Raw genomic sequence first — 17,974 nt, 5'->3', positions numbered from 1 at the left:
AAAAAGTGCTGTTAAACTGAAAAATACCTCTTAAAATACACTTAAAATACCATTAGTATATCTATATTTTACATTTAAAAATGTATAGAAACAAAAATGTCAATACAAAACACAAGCAATTTGTGTATTCATAGGTAAGTGTCCACTTACCTATGAATACACAAAGCTTTAAGCTCCCAAGTTGTCATTCCAGTGATTCACTATAGAGAGCAGTTGTTAGAACAGCTGAGCAGCACATCATAACAGCTTTACTTTAATAGAGACGTCTTGCAGCTGCAGTTCTTGTGTGAACTGATATGAAGCCTTCAAAGGGTGACCGTGTAAGTTAACCTTTTTACAGAAATGAACATGACTTCAGCCTCTGCCTTTGAATGAACTCTTATATAGTGGAAGTGAAATCGATATTGATTTTCTCTCACATGAGAATGACCTGTGAGCACCTTTCAGTAGTCTCAGATTGGCAAGCAAGTGAAGCTGATGCTGTTAGACAGATCATACAATTTGTTAAATAGTATTAACAGATTAGGTATACGGTCTAATCATTGTGCATTAAAATATTTGTATTTATTTGTTTGCATAATTTAAATACGTACACCCAGGGCCTAAAGTAAAATTTTGGTCAGTGATATTTTTTTTACAGACTATGAAGCTGTACATACAGTCAAGGTCACAATTCCTTAGAATTTTTTTTCTTTTTTAAATAATTCCCAAACATTTTTTCACATTATTTCCTATATTTTCTTCTGGGGAAAGTCTTATTTGTTTTATTTCGGCTAGAATAAAAGCAGTTTTTAATTTTTAAAGGGTATTTTAAGGTCAATACATTTAAGGCTATTTTAAGTTCAAAACATTTTAGGCCTTAAATTTTAAACAGGTCTTCATTTTCCTATGTCCATGTAAAGCTAGCCATTCGGGACAAAATCCATTTAATCACCAATAATCCATCTCAATAAAACTTTTAGCCAAACTTTACTAGACAAAAACAGTACAATAGCGAATTTAATAGCCTTATAAGAATATGGTTTAATTATATTCCTTACAATAATATTTGTTTGAAAGTTCTCAGGGGATTTAAAGACTATATAGGGTGAAAACACTGACATAGACAGACTGTTGTGCAAACATTTAGTTTGTCATAGTTTTTGTTTGTTTGTTTTGAAGAAAAGCTTTGGGTTTGCTTGTTTTGACACATTATTTTACATTTGTGGCTAAGAAATGACCAATTACAATGTTTTTTGATGGGGCAAATAAAAATCTTTTCTGCTGGATCAACTTGGCTATTAGAAAAAAATCATTAGCATTCAGTCATGGATACATGTGAAATTTTATTCATATTGGTGTGAAAAAGGTCTTAAAAAGTCTTAATTTTGACCTGGGGAAACCTGCAGGAACCCTAATATTAGGGCTGGAAAAAACTAACATTCCAATATACTTTTTTCTGCGATATATATATTGCACTAAGAATAACTATTTCGCTAGATTTGTTAAATAACTATTTGGAAAGAATTGAAAATTTTAGATTGATTGGGATGATTCTGTAGGGGAGTGCATATGCATAAACTATAAGAAACAATCTACAAGCATACATTATGATGAATATATAAGATAAATTCAATAATGAAAAAGATACAAATTAAATAAACAGCATTTGATTGTTTTCCAAAGAGTCGAACTGTATTTAGATCTACAGCAATTGAATAACCAAATGTAAAATAATACCACATAGTCTTCATTTTATAAACAATTTAATACAATGAATTGTTATTACAAACGAGTTACAAACAGTACACTGCTCTTAAAACCCTCACACAGACACATGCCTCAAAAACACTTCAATTATAATCAGTGATCAATTATAACCCAGACTCAACATTGCAAATACGCACAATGTTACTATATTGATTAATCACATTGCGATATTGATTCTAAAACGATATATTGTACCGCCCTATCTGATATATCTAAATCTATATACTAATATAGACGCAACTTCTGAAAAGAGAAAAAATATATAAAAAAAAACAAAAAATGGATTAAAATTTGTGTGTAATCATAATAATGATTAATAATAATTCAGTACATTTATATAACGCTTTCCTTGGTACTCAAAGAGCTTTACAAACACATACAATACATTCTCTTTTAGATATTTAATTTTTTTTATACTTTTTATAATATACATTTTGAGTTTTTTTTCATTTAACACAATGGAGACTTCACATTTATATTAGGAGTCATTTCTCTGGCAAATTAAATACGTGATTAAATAATTTCACAATGTACAAATGAAACATATTAACGTAATTACAACACAGCCCTTTTTGATAATGCTAACCCATTCTGCTTTGTTAGAATTAATAAAAAAGCTACAGGCCAACTGGCAAGTGTCACTCATATATTCACCAATGCCAATATTTTACACACATTTAGCCCTCACCAAGTGTTCATTTTATGCTCTGCTTGCACCTCACCAGGACATTTAGTGATTTAGTGATGAACTGTTGTTCTTGTGTCCTTCTACACAAGCCCCCTGTAGTTTAACATAATCAGTGCTTTCACGCTTCAGTGGCCCATGCTTGTGCAGTGTGTCATTCGCGTGCCCTTCTACATCTGTCTCCGTCATGTCAATTCATCACACACACATGCTCATCGCCCATCATGTGTCCAATGAAATACCTCGACAGTTTCAACAAACGCTTCACCCCGTGTGGTCTTAAAGAGTCCTTCATCACTGTCACAGGACTAATATCATGAGCTGTGTGAAAATATAGCTGTTGCATCAACCTGACACTATTTGGATCTTTATTTAGTAAATATTGTGTACATCTAATTTGTTTTAATTAAATTGTATTAGAGTCTATCACGGACATATCACACCATTATATCAGCCATCTGCCACCATGCTTTGTGGTAGTCATTGGCTGGTGATCCATTTCGGTCACTAGAAACATACAACAGTTCTGTCTGGTTCTTGAATCTGATTGGCTGATATAGCTATGTGATATTCTGCAATATCAGCACTCCTACAGCCTCTTCACCCTTGTGTATTACTCCACCCCCAGGAGAAGCAGAGAAATAAGCTCACTACAGTTTTAAAAATATTGGAGCTGTTGGACAACATAATGTACTTTTAAGGCTTTTTTATACGAGAATTTAGTTGTTTAGATTGCAACTATGCAGTTTATGAGGATAGTGCCTTAAAAATATATAATTTCGAAGATTCAGCATGTTGTCGGCCATCAGCAGAAATTGACGGTTTACTTTTCGGCACAAGATGGCAACAGAGACCGCAAAATTAGTCCTTAGAGGAGAAAAACTCAGCATAACTTTAAAACTACAGCTGATCAAATCATGACAGTTGATCTCTCTGTTTTGCATGTTGTAGTGATGTATTTATACCATAGATTGTAAGGCTGAACAGTATGGAATGCCATCAGTATACAGAGATATCTCCCAGTATTTCTCTGTTGCAATCGGGAGATCACAATAATTAACCCCAAAAAAGCCAAAGCAAAGCAAACACTAGAAGATTACTATGGTATAAATTAGAGCTGGGCGATAATTCGATATCGATAATTATATAAATTTTTTCGATAAAACGATAATGACAGTTCGATATAATTGCTCGATAATATTTACGCTTTGCGCAAGCAATTTGCAGCCTGCCCTTCCAGATACCGCACGCCGTACAAGTTTACAGCCATAGCTGTACTTAAATGAGTAAGAAAATAAGGTAAAAAAGGTCAGAGTCGCAGACATTGTTGACAAGAAACGTCACTAGACCTCAGTCTTGAGCTACTTAGTTTTTTGCTATCCGACACAAAACAGCAAAGTGCACTGCAAACTGCGCAAGACGACTCGTGTCATCAAAAGCAGGCAACACCACAAGCCTGTTTCATCATTTAAAACAACACCACCCTTATGAAAATGCTAAGAAATTACGGACCTAAACAAGTGCTGGTAAACCAGGGCAACTACCCAGCAGAGTCTCATGTCATTTCGAAAGCTGTGCCTTACGAGAAAACCTTTTCTTGAAGAAGAACTTAAAACTTTATTAAATATTCCAAATGTCCTTAGAGAGGACAAGCCTGTTTATCTTTCACTAGTCTACACTTCAGTTATTCATTTCATTTTAGTTTACTTAGTTAAGATGGCTGCACTTAAGATAATAGTTTTTTCTGACTAGTCTATATTGAAAGTATTTATTATTTAATTGTTGTTGTTTACTCGAGTATCCTGACTGTACTAAAATGTGAAAACTGAAAATTCTGTGACCATTAACTGACCTTTACTTTTTCCAAACTGTTTTTTTTTTTTTTCTGATGTTGAACAATAATATCCTAACTTATAATGTCTTTGGTTGTTGAAAACTTGAACAGTAAATGCTGAATTAAGATTGTTCTTTAGATTATTATTTTATTATTTATATTGTCAGACAGCTAAAACATTTCACTAAATGTGTTAAATCAGCTGCACAAAACGATTAGCATACTGAAAATCTTGCAAAATTGATAGATATAAAGATTTTACATTTATCGTGATATATATCGATATCGACTGATATGAAAAAAATTATTGTGATAATTTCTTTTGCCATATCGCCCAGCTCTAGTATAAATACATCACTACAACATACAAAACCGAGAGATTGACTTAGAATGTCAATTACCTGTTTAATAATGATTTGATCAGCTGTAATTTTAAAGTTAGGCTGAGTTTTTCCTTCCTTAAGGACTTATTATGCCGTCTCTGTCGCCATCTTGTGGCGAAAACCTTCAATTTCTTTGCTCTGCTGATGACTGGCAACATGCTGAATTTACGAAATTATAAATATTTTTTTTTTAAAAAGGCACTATCCTTATAAATAAACTGCAAAGTTGCAATTTAAACAACTACATTTGTGCCTGTAAATTACTTAAAAGTAAATTATGTTGCCCAACAGCTGCAATATTTGTCTAACTGTAGTGAGCTTATTTCTCTGCTTTTCATGGGGGTGGAGTAATACACAAGGGTGGAGAGGCTGTAGCAGTGCTGATATTGCAGAATATTGCATGACTTACTGAAATACTAATATCTTAAATAATATCTAGTAAAATATCATGCACTGTGATCATAGCAAAGATAAAAAAATCTAAGTTATTAAAACTATTATGTTTAGATAAAAAAACTCTGTTCAACAGAAATTGGTGAAAAAATATGCAAGGTGGCTAATAATTCAGGAAGGCTAATAATTCTGACATTAGCTGTATATATCGAATACTTGTGCTATTTTATCTCTTTTCACTGCACTTCCAAGAATGTTCCAAGGGCTCCAATTTATAAGAATGATAAAGGACAAAAAAATGTCATTGTCTCCTTCTCTCTGACTGTTTCTCTCTCTCTCTCTTTTTCTCACCGCGGTTCTCTCAGGAGGAGTCATGGGGCCGGTACGGGCCTACCCATTAGCCCTGCCTGTGCTGGCTGTTCTGGGCCTCATTATCAGCGCATGGAGCCTCAACCCTGATGACCCCAATGTCTGCAGTCACTGGGAGAGGTGAGAGAGGGCCACTCTTCTGTGTTAAACCCCCGTTTTACCTTCCATTTATCCATTGCAGGATTCACACAGTGTAGCTATGCCTCGCCAACATGTCAGAAAGGTGTTTCGACTGAAAGAGGATTGTAACTGTTTGAGGATCGTGATTAAGTTATAATGGGCTGTGGCAGTGTTCACTATATTATAAGTTTGTCTAAAATGTATCATTTAGTCATTTAGCAAACCCTTTTGTCCAAAGTGACTTAAACTTGAGGAGGCATTCAGTGATTCAACAAGAAGAGGCAATACACACAATAAGTGCTAAATATATGAAGGAACTGTTTGTGTTTAGACTATTAAGTGCTAGATTTGTGAGGGGTGGGGGGGGGGGGGGGGGGTTTGGAGAGATTTGAGAGTAAATACAGGTGCTTTGTCAAACCTACTCACCTGTGTGAAGCACACAATTTGTTTGATATGGAGGGATTGTAAGAATGTGTCTGGTGCAAATGTTCAAAACTGGTGCAAGTTATGGGTAAAATGTCAGAGAGATGAAGAGATGAAAGAGTGTGTTTTCTACAGGTGGTTTGTCAAGCCCACTTACCTGTGTGAAGCACACTCAGATATGATACTGTTTTGAGGTTGGCGTGTAGTGAAGTGGTGGAGAAAAAAGAGGGGGTCTTCATTTTGGTTAAAGGGTTGTAGGTGATCCCGGAAGAGATAAGTTTTTAATTGTTGCTTGAATGATACTAGAACAGTGTTTCCCATTTCTGTTCTTGGAGGCACACTCATTCATTTCAGGTAAGTATCTTGTAATGTAGTAATGAGTTGATTCAGGTGTGTTTGATTAGGGAGAAGTTGAAAATGTGCACAGTCGGTGTGCCTTCAGGAACAGGGTTGGGAAACACTGTAGTAAAATGATACGTTTAGTTGTTAATTTAAATGATGCTTATATATTTTTACAAATGTAAGTATTTATTTATAATGCATAGATCAATTGTATGCTGAACAGATACATTTTTAAAATTTATTTAATGTATTTAATGTATGTCTATAACTCTTTTGACTGTTCATCTCTTGATGTTATTTTCCCCTTCTTATTATGACATTTTCAATCATGACCGTCTCAGTTTGGGTGAATGCATCTATCATGAATGAAAATACTTACAATAAATACAACTGATAAAAATACAAAATATATTTATTATCTTGGATAATTTTGTAATTGTTGTTTTAACGATATTGCAGATGATATTATAGTTATTGCTACCTAATGGATGCAAACAAATCACTGTATTTTAATATATATTCACATATTAGCTGTATTTAATATTTAAATTCACACTGAGCAAGCATAATATCAGTTCATTTATTCATTCATTTTTATTCGGCTTAGTCCCTCATTTATCAGGGGTCGCCACAGCGGAATGTACCGCCAACTATTCACACACATTCCTAATATATCTGTTTTATGTGTTAAATAAAGAGCAATGAGCATATCACTTAATATTTGGTGGCTTGAATTGGTGAATTGTTTTAGATTTCATGCAAATGGATTCACTGGAAAGCAATAGGGCTCTATTTTGATGGTCCATGCGCAAAACGGAAAGCGCAGGGCGCAAACGCTTTCAGGGCTTGTCAGAATCCATGGCGCATGGTCTAAAAGGGATGAGTTTATTTTCTTAATGAGTTATAGGTGTGTTTTGAGAATAAACCAATCAGAGTCTCATCTCCCATTCCCTTTAAGAGCCAGCTGCGTCTGCGCCATAAGCGCATTCGCTATTTACAGGACGTAAAGTACAGTAAGTTCAGTAAAAGTACTTTCACTTTTGCTCTTGGATAGGGAAACCTTTACGCACAGACATCAATTAGCCTATAAATAATTAATTTAGTTTGTTAAGTGCAAATATTTGTTTCAAAACTATTTCTAAATTCAGTTCTAATTTCTAGCAAACGAATAAATGAACAATAATAATGAAGTGTGCTCAAAAAGGAGGTTATATCCTATCCTATATCCATATAGGAGTTATATCCTAAAACGCATGCTGTGCCACATATGGTCTTAAACCTGCAGGTGGGCAAATCTAAGCTTGTTTTTAATAAAACAAATATAAATATGGATATAATAAATAATACTGCTAATAATAATAACATTATACAAAAGCAAATTGTTATGAATGAACTGAAAAAGCCTCCCGAGATGAAGAAGGCAACAAAGCAGTGGTTTTTCATATTTATGTAGGCTAAAAAATAATATGTTTTGTAATATTTTAATCCTTTATATTTATGTCCTATATATATTCATAATATATCCTATATATAGACCTATCCTTAATATTTAAATTTTTTCATATGTAAAGAAATTTGCGTATTGCTCTACATCTTGTGTGTAGGCTATTAAGCAGTGCGTAAGCGAGGCGCAACTCTGCGCTGAAGTTTAGACCGGGTATGTTTTGGTCTAATGAAAAATCTATTATAGTTTCTCAAAATAGCAACGCGCCAGCAGTGCGCCTCAGAACGGCTTCCTTTTTAGACCAGAACGCCTATGGTCACACATATGAGCGCAAATGCATTTGCTATTTAAAGAGCGTGGCGCAACGCCTCAAAACGACTCTTGTGCCAAGCTGAAACTAGCAAAGAAGTATTGCGCCGTGCCTTGCGCAGGGTGTATGATAGGGTCCATGGACTTGCTACATCTGACTCAGAGGACTGTTTAGGATTGTGCTTGATTTCTAGCTTACTATGTTTTTTCAAGCTACAAAAAAGAGAAACGCCATTTCAAAAAACACTAAATTACAGACAAAAAGAATTCGGGTTATAACATGATTTTTAAAATAGATGCCTGAAATACTTTACCATATTTTATATTGTTAATATTTTAGCGCATTATTAATACTTGATTAAATACTGATTGAAGCTTAAAATAATACATTTGGGCTTATATGTGTAGAATTTAAGTGGTTGCAAGCTGTATTTCAGATCTATACTGTTATCTCCGAGATTTAGAGGAATTACATTTGTTTGTTGTCTTATTGACTGCATTCTCTTTTAATGGCACCATTGATGAAGGGATGTAAAGGATTGTGTTTGGAAGTGTTGATCTGGTTACACTTGCCTACAGGTATTAAGTTCAGTCACTAAACACACAGAACACTATTGATGTTCTTATTATTAACCTTGTAGTGTGAGCAGGAGAGAGAGAGAGAGAGAGAGCAAAAATAAGTTGCAAAAATAAAACAAACAGAACAGCATCCATTTGACCAGAACAATCTGTTTTGACTGAACCTATTGCCTGAGAAATGATTATTTGTAAAGGGTGTTATCAGTTATGACAAATAAGCAGGAGCGATTGCCTCTGCAGAGAGGAGGACAGAGGCAGCGAAGATGAATGAGTTTCAGCATTGCTTCCCTGAAAGAATATTTTGCAGCTTTAATGTCATTTTGTTGGCAACGGTTTTGTAATGTTTTTGCAAGGAAGTTGTGACAAGACATCTTGTTTCTGCACTTTAGCGTTTGAAGGGAAATATTATGCAAGTCTTATTATTTGAGATAACAAGTTGTTTTGAACTTCAAGCACAATGGATGGATACTTGTTTGAATATTACATTTGAGTTTCATGTGGGTTTGTTTCTTGGGATACAGTACAGTACCCTCATAAGGCAGTTAATTATAAACTTGAGAGCAGCGAAGGCTTTGTTTCTCTGCAACATAATCACGTTTGGGCAATTTTAGGTAGGGGTCCCTAGGGGCAAGGTGTCATGTTTTATTCCAGTGGGTATTTCTCGAAGAAGGTTTATTGCTGTATATGCAAATACACAAATACCCTGACTACAAAAAAAGCTCAAACTTTGAACTATTCATTTTCAGCACAAAACATATTTAGGTAATTTTGACCAATAGTCGAGAAAGCTGTCTCAATATATGGGGTCACAGTAAAGACTGCCAATAAACAAATAGAAGCTCTTTTGAAAAATGTGTACTACACATGAATTAAGATTATTTAAACAATCAAATGTAGCATCTACATTTTATAGAAGAAAACACTTACCCAAATACTTCAATAAAATGAGTTTTGGGTGAAATGTGTTTTTATTACTGTATATAAATGATTTGGTGCCATTATTTGCTAACACTGATTTCATTCAATTCAATTCAATTCATCTTTATTTCTATAGAGTTTTTACAATGTAGATTGTGTCAAAGCAGCTTCAGATAGAAGTAGTGTAGTTTAAATTTCACTGCTGAAAGTACAAACACTGAAGAGGAAATCCGTCGATGCGTATTCCAAACCCACAATGATATTGTAATGTCGGGGGTGAAACACACAACTGGAGGTAAGATTCAATATGCAGGTTTATTCAGTGTCAAGCAAGCAATGGTCAAATCAGGTGTTAACAGGTATATGCAGGCAAATCCAGAGCCGTAATCAACAAACAGGCAATAGGTCATAAGGCAGGAGACACAAAAAACAAGGCTAAGGTCTAAACACGGGAAACGAGACAAGGAAAAACGCGTTGTAATGTCACTGGTAGCAAACAAGACTCGCCAAACTGGATGGGTGAATGAGTGGGTTATGAAGGGTGTCTAATCAGTCTCTGAAAGTCCTCAGGTGATGCCAGTGTAATCAGTCTAGATGTGTGAGCAAGCGTGAGTGTGACTGGAGAGCATGTATGCATATGTAGTCCAGAAGAAGGCGGAAGTGTAGTCCATGGTTATAGTGGAAACCATGCGAGCGCTCTCCGGTGATCGCTGGTTATCGTAACAGATATAAACCCATAATGATATTTTTTTATTTTTCAGAACAAAAATTTAAATATTTTGAATGAAATCAGAGAGTTTTCTGTCAAACTATGGAGAAGGTTAAATGCTGAAAACATCGATCAGTTTGTATAAGTGAATGAAACACAAATAAGTTTAAATATCAAAATTTGGGGGTTAACACACTCAACTCTTAATTCACATTTAGTGCTTTTTTCAGTGTGTTATTAGAAATTAATAGTTAAAGTCTGCAATGAGCACAAAATGATAGATAACAAGCAAGCTACATACAGTACATGTACAGGTTTTAATTTCAAGAAATAAAATGGATAGAAAAAATAACTGAAAAAGTCACTGAAACAAGCAAAACACACTCATTGAAAAAGTGGGCTTATATTTGCTTAAATTCACCTTATATTTTGGTTAAACCACAAAAAACTTACTTTTACATTACTCAAACACTGTTTTACTGCAGTTTGCAGGTAAAATGAACTATACGGGGCAGTACATGTACTGTATGATGAAAAAAAATTACAAAATTTACTTGTTATTGATGAATAAAGGATTCTGTTTTCGCAGTTCTTTGCCTAACACCAAATCAATACCACAAAGCAACTTAATAGTGTCCAAGATTTGTAATCAAATATGTTTGCCTCACCTGTTTATGTCTGTATGGATAAGTTTTCTAACGTGGTCAGTTTTCTTGGTATCTCACTTTGTATAGTGATGTACTTGTGATGCACAGTGCACACAGTTTCGCAAAACAAATCAAAGCAATGTAGAATCAAGGTAAGATTGTGCGGCTGCACTTTTCTCTTAAGTTTGCTTTTGAATACACTATTGGTTGTTTTTATGTCAGTGGTTTTCTAGGTGATCTGTATGACAAGCTCCACCTTCTTTTGTGTACACAGCACTATCTCGTGGATTTGTTATCTGAAACATCTGACACGCAATTTAATATACCCAGAGTAATTTATATTTCGTAAAAAATGTAGGGTGAAGATGTGGCCTAAATTACTATGTAATTACATTTAAATTATTTATTTGGCATAAATTATTATTTACATACAAGGTTTTACATTTTACTCATTAGGGTTTCAGCATTAATATCTCAATGTGCGTATCTGCAATAGGCACATTGAGAGAGATTGCAATGTTGAGTCTGTATTATAGATGACCAGGAGCTATAGATGTGTATTTAATTACTGTCTTTATATGGAATTTATATGATTTATGGAAAAAAAAAAGTCTTACTTAGAATTTTTGTCTTGTTTCTAAAGCGAAAAAACAAAAACATTTCAAAGCGAAAACAAGACTATTTCACTTACCCCACTGGGAAATAATTTAGCTTGTCTTAAGGAAAATCTCTTAATTTGAATTAATTAGTTTTTTTTTCTGATGGTAAAAACAAAACAATATTTTACTTGCTCTAAGAACATTTAGATATTTGTGCTAGAAATTAGACAAAATAAAGCAAGAAAGGCATTTTTTGCATTGTGATTATTCAATTGCTATATCTGAATATCTGTTAGATTCCCCAGAAAACCGTCAAATAGTGCTATTCAAACTATTCTGTGAAACTGTAGTCATATTGCAAAATTTATTGCAGAAAAATAAAATATAGCAAAATTAGACTTTTTCAATTTATTTATATTTATATTATATTTATTTATAGATTATTTAGCATTTATACTTTAAAAATTGTCTGCATGTAATTACATCTGTAACTATTTTCTGTAATTACATTCATAATTACGCTGTTAACCCATACCTTTCACCTTAACCCACTCTTAGGGCGTACTCACACTATCTTGAACCGGGCCAAAGCACGCTTGTCCCCCCTCCCATCTCCCCCGAAGGCCCGCACTCACATTACATTCGGGCCTAGGCACGCTTACGTCATCGATGATGTGCTGTTCAGTAAGCGCTCTCGCTCAGCACAGTGGAGATTTCTTTAACAGTTATATCGGTTAAGTCGTTTGATATGCAGTGACACGCAGTCAAATATTTCGCCAAACAGATGAGCCACTTTTGATGCTCATAACTTTTAATACCTCATGCTGCAGGAATTAGGAGGTTTGCTGAAGGTGCAGATATGGAGCAGTGAGGGGTTTGCGTCTTGGGCACGGTTAGGATAGCATAGTGTGAGTACGTCCTTAACCCTACCCATAACACCATAAACTTACCTGTATCCCAACTCAATAGCATCAAAAGTGAGGCAAAACAACATAAACTCATGTACAGTAAGTACTTATTATTAGTTGTTGTTAAGATCATTTTAAAGTGGGATATAAAAAAAATCTCAATTTAAAGTGTGACCAACATTACATATTAAATCTCTCTAGAGTTGTAGCAGAGTATTTGTAGACTCTTGAGATTGGGTTAGGGTTAATAGAATACTTAAAAAGTAATCAAAAGTAAGTAGATTGTCTGTTGGTGATAAAAAAATAAAGTGTTACCCAAAATGCACAGTACATAAGCAAGACATTTGAATTTCTTCTTGTTCTTTTCTATTTTTCAGCTATGCAGTGACTGTTCAGGAGTCTTACGCTCATCCTTTTGACCAGATCTACTATACCAGATGCACCGACATCCTCAACTGGTTCAAATGCACCAGACACAGGTGAGCACGACCCTGACTTCTGATCTACACTTGTCACGATTCTGCTTCACAGCAACAATCAGCACTCTCCCACTAGACACATAAAAATCAAGGTGCCGGTGCGCCAGCGTCTTTATTACCGAGTGTTAATGTTACCAGCCGTGATGGTAGTGGTCAGAGTCAGAATGGAAATGGCCATTTGACTGTCATCCGACATTACATTGGTTTTAATTGCTGCATTAAAGACTTTATCGTCAATGTCCCGGCTAAAAGCTGTGGGCCCAATGAGTCACTGCACCGCAATGTAGCATTCAGAGGCGAAATGTCCTTCAGCGAATGCAGAAACTTTTCTTAACTCACTTTAATTATGTCAGTTTCTCCGCTTACCTCCTCTAGGGTGTAGCAGCATGCTAGAGGCTAACAGTAGCCAGCTGCTTGTCATATTGTCCTTGCGGAGTTCACCTGCCAGATTATTGACGTTTTCTTTTGTGTTTCTATCTCAGGACCAGCTACAAGACCGCATATCGGCGCGGGGTGAGGACAATGTACCGTCGACGTTCACAGTGCTGTCCTGGCTACTTCGAGAGCGGGGACTTGTGTGTCCGTGAGTGTCTTTCATATTTCGCTCGCTTATTTCCTCTTAAATCAGAGGAGTTCAATTCCTCATTCTTGCGAGTGGTTATGAGCACAATAAAAGCATTCATCTGCTTGAGCGATGTCCTCTTAAGCCTTGAACCCCGCTCCTTCCTCCGGAGGCATTCATCAAAATCTCAGCCATCTTTGAGGCATTTTTTTTGCAACAGCATATTTCAGGCATAATTTGTGCCTTTCATTACTGGTCCTACTCATATTGGGTTTGCTCATATATTCAGTTTTAACACTGCCGGTACGCCATTACAACGCCATTAATAGCATTCAGTTATCGCTCATTTTTGGTGGGGAAAAAATCTTGAGTGATTCACTGCGAATACATTGTCCTAATTCCTCTCGTTGCAGAGATAATGCGCTAATTAAGGAAATAACAACTTTTTCTAGCTGTGGTCTAAATGATAGATTTAGCGATTATTTATGAGCAATGAATGTCAAAAAATGTCAGCTTTTGTTGGGGTTTATTGTCTTTTCACTGCGCCAAGACTGTAAATGTGTGTTTTTTTTCTCAGGATTGGTTATTGTGCAGGCCAGACTCATTATTCTTTAATGTGCTTTAATCACGAGTGAGCGAATCCTGTCAGTCAGCTCAGACCTTTGGCTCACACGGTTCAGCGGTTGTTTGACAATATGCAAAAATCTCTGCGTGAAAGGACCTCGCACAGGACCGTGTCAAGGTGATGAGGTAAATGACAGTCTTACCGAGCTCCAGGGAGGGGATGAAAATCAACACACGTAGCTTAAGAGCAAATGGGATTTGATGGCCGCAGAGCTACTCGGCATTATTAACAAGAGGGTGGAATGTTTTTTTTTTTTTTTGGAGGAGGAGGAGGATGAGTGGCTTTTGCACTTTAAAGGGTCATGAAACACCAAAACACGTTTTTTAATATGTTTACAGTCATTTATGTGTCCCATGTTGCTAAAAACACTATTAGGACACATATATTTCACTAAAAAGTGAAAATTGGTTGTTTTTGCGTTGTTTAGAGCAAATTCGTTCTTCCGGATTGAAAAAAATGTTGAAGCTATGTTGAAGAATGTTGCGTGGAGATTGGATGTCTGTACTGGCCGGTACCACGTGACGTCTTTGAGTTTTCAGCATTAATTCATGAGAAAGACTTGTTTTGAACCAATCAGCACGTTCTATTGTGAATGAGGTGTAACTTTATCTCTATGCTTAATAGCTTTGAAGGTTTTCACCTGTTACAATGTTCAGATGGCAGAAAGACGCCACGTTGTGTTGCCAACCGTAATTGAAACAAGTGGAAAAAAAAAATTGTTCTGAGACATGGGTCGTCAGTGTTACGTTTATAAATGTGCCGCAACGAAGGTTTTGTTTCCATTTTCCCACAATGAGAGTACCACTGCGTGTGAACCCAGATGTGTGGATTACAGTGGTGTGCTAACACGCGACAAAAGTATGTAAGTTTGTAAGGAAATTTTATTTACCTGAGAGCTTTTCGCATCTCGAAATGAGGAAATCCAGATTTGGCACTCGTCTACTTTTTGAAAAAAAAATACATGGTTCCAGTTCGTGTTGATTGTCCTGTCTCTACAGATTTGGTAAGTGTGTGATCAGTGTTCTGTGTTTATGTTTTTTCAGATGGCAAAGTTAGTTTGTATTGTCAGCTGTACTCTGTCAGTTTTTAAAGACATACCACAGTCAAAATGATTTAGTTCCTAAGTTTAAAGTACATTAATATGACTGCAATATTATGGACTAAAAGATCCTCTCTGAGTGTAAACATAAACCGCAATCAAACTATTAGCATAGTGTAGGATTTTCACCATGTTTGATTTTCGCCGCATTTTGCGACAAGATGGTCTATACCAGGGATGCCAAACTCAGTTCCTGGAGGGTTGCAGCCCTGCATAGTTTAGTTCCAACCCTGCTCCAACACCTTACCTGTAGGTTTCAAACAAGCCTGAAGTACTCAATTAGTTTGATCAGGTGTGTTTAATTAGGGTTGGAACTAAACTGTGCAGGGCCTCAAGGAATTAAGTTTAACATCCCTGGTCTATACACACATGGCTGTTTGATGCTATTCTCTGCACCTACCGAGTCTCTGCATCTACCAAGAAATGTGGAGGGTTTTTTTTTTCTTCAAAATGGCATGCGGTATCAAAAATTCAATTAAAACTGCACTTCATCGGCAGTTCCTATAATTCTTCATTATAGATCTGTGCATTCTTACATTAACACCTCTGTTATCAAACAAAACAGAATGGGAGATTCATTTGCTGCTCTTCACTAAATAACTATAGTAACTTTAATCAATATGCAAATACAATTAAAAGTGAAGTAGATTTTATAGCTTTATTTAATTTCTGTATAGGCCATTATTTTAATAGGCTAAACCTTTTATTTTATTGTCAATGTTTCCAATGTTTGCTATGCATTCTATCATTTGAAGCTATTTGTTGTCCCATATTTTTTTATATTCCTATGTTGACAGATATGGCATAACATTGCTAATCAATAAATAGCTATAGTGCTATCTGTTAGTTTTAACGTCAGCTAATGTTATGGAAGGGCATAGATGTTATGGAAAATAGTAATAGTAATGTAACTACCCCCATCATTCCTTCCTCAAGCAAATGTGCAAATATTAGATCTATTCAGAAATAACATTAATTGCATTGGCGAATTTATCTAACGTTTTCGCAGCTTGTAATAGTCGATCAAAAAGCTATTTAGTTTCTTATGAATTTACACTAGCAGTGGAATTTACTGTGACGGGGCGCCACCTGAAATCTTGCCTAGAGTGCCAAATTGATTAGGGCCGGGCCTGCTTTAACATGTAAAACGGGATCATGAAAAGAATAGTCAAAAAGGAACTCCTTAAACACCTTAATCATATATTGTCTTATTTAGATTAAGGCAAATAATTCCATTATTGATGTCTATGTTAACATAGTCACTCTCTTATCTCCCCTGCGTCTGTGTTTGTGTTGCCTCTGTGAAAATCAGCGTGTATACATACTGAAACTCCCTATTTCATGCAAACCCTTCCCTCTTTTGCCAATCAACACTCCCACCTAAACAAAGCCTGACTCACCCAAATATCTGACTTTTTTTAAGCTAGAGGTTTGAAAAGACTGCTTAGAAAAGGGTGGATTCATGACCCTTTAAGGCACAAGTTTGTGTCTGCGCGAAGAGCTTGTAAAACTAATAATTGTGGTCATGTTTCTAGGCTCTGAATATGTACGGAGAAATGTAGCTTTAAAGCATCTTGACGTTAATAAGCATAATGTCATGTAATTTCTTCAGCCTGCGCACTTTAAATGGACTCCCAAGAGAAGGGAAGAAATTAACAGCCTATATTAAGTCCTGATATGATATCCAGCTCTGCAGGAATCATAAAACTTTACTTCAGTTCAATATTATGAAGAGGATAAGTCGCAGACGGTGTGGTCTTGTCGAAATGCTGATTACAAACCTGCGATGCTGTTATATGAAGTCGCACTAATTCATAATTAATTTTCATTTTAATTTCACCATATCAAAGGGAATTTTTTCACTTTACCGCGGAACGAGCTGTGAGACCCAGCAGCTGTTTTGCCATCATTATGTCACAGGAATCTAACCGGCATTGTCAGTCTTTGTAGTTTGATTTAAAAGCTTAGTCATTTACATATGCCACAGAAATCTCTTTTTAGGATCCAAGGACATTTTTTTGTACTGCTGCACACCTTGCTCTCATGACAGCAGGTATTTGGCAATTTGATATTTCAAGCAGTTATTTAATTGATACATTTGCTCACACTGTTTTTCTTTTTGGCTTTGAAAGGATTAATTAATCCAAAAATTAAAATTCATTTGCACGCCATTTTGTGTGTTGCAACCTGTTTTTATTTCTTTTGTGTCCAAGCTATGTGTAAGCAGCTCTTTTTTATTATATTATATTATATTATATTATATTATATTATATTATATTATATTATATTATATTATATTATATTATATTATATTATGTTATGTTATGTTATGTTATGTTATGTTATGTTATGTTATGTTATATTATATTATATTATATTATATTATATTATATTATATTATATTATGTTATAGGGCTGCACAATTCTGGCTTTTTTGTTGCTTAAAATAAAGATCATGATTTTCTCATGATTCTGTAGATGTAAAAAAAGACTAATGACTAGACTATTATTATTGTTTTTCTCAAACATATAGTAAAACAAGAATAATAGGCTTATGTGTTGTTATCTGTTGTTTAAAATGCTAAATTTTGCATAGACTTGGAATTGTGGACTTGAACAGACTTTAAATATGTCCTGGTTGTTAATGCACAGTAAAGTGATGACATCACAATAATTATTCATAATTCTGAATTCATAGTTCATAATTATAATGTTTGAGATATATGCTTGTCTTTTGTCATTGACAACAACATTAGACAAATTTTTTCAAAAGTAAAATGAAACATTTGTCATTATCA

At 35.1% G+C, this 17,974-nt stretch overlaps 1 protein-coding gene across 2 annotated transcripts in view; it reads left to right on the top strand.

Annotated features, from left to right (window-relative positions):
• Positions 1–17,974, top strand: part of megf11 (multiple EGF-like-domains 11) — a 265,068-nt gene that overhangs the window by 49,408 nt on the left and 197,686 nt on the right. For both annotated transcript variants that reach the window (XM_087293061.1, XM_087293060.1), the window contains exons 3-5: positions 5,410–5,533; positions 12,789–12,890; positions 13,373–13,473. In XM_087293061.1, the coding sequence (XP_087149187.1) occupies positions 5,418–5,533; positions 12,789–12,890; positions 13,373–13,473 (319 nt within the window). In that variant the 5' untranslated portion in view covers positions 5,410–5,417. The remainder of the gene's footprint in view (positions 1–5,409; positions 5,534–12,788; positions 12,891–13,372; positions 13,474–17,974) is intronic.

Source organism: Danio rerio, chromosome 18 (genome assembly GCF_052040795.2).
Source record: "Danio rerio strain M-AB ecotype USA chromosome 18, GRCz13ab, whole genome shotgun sequence".
Classification (NCBI taxonomy): Eukaryota; Metazoa; Chordata; class Actinopteri; order Cypriniformes; family Danionidae; genus Danio; species Danio rerio.
Note: the sequence above shows the minus strand (reverse complement) of the source record. Positions and strands in the feature narration are given on the sequence as shown.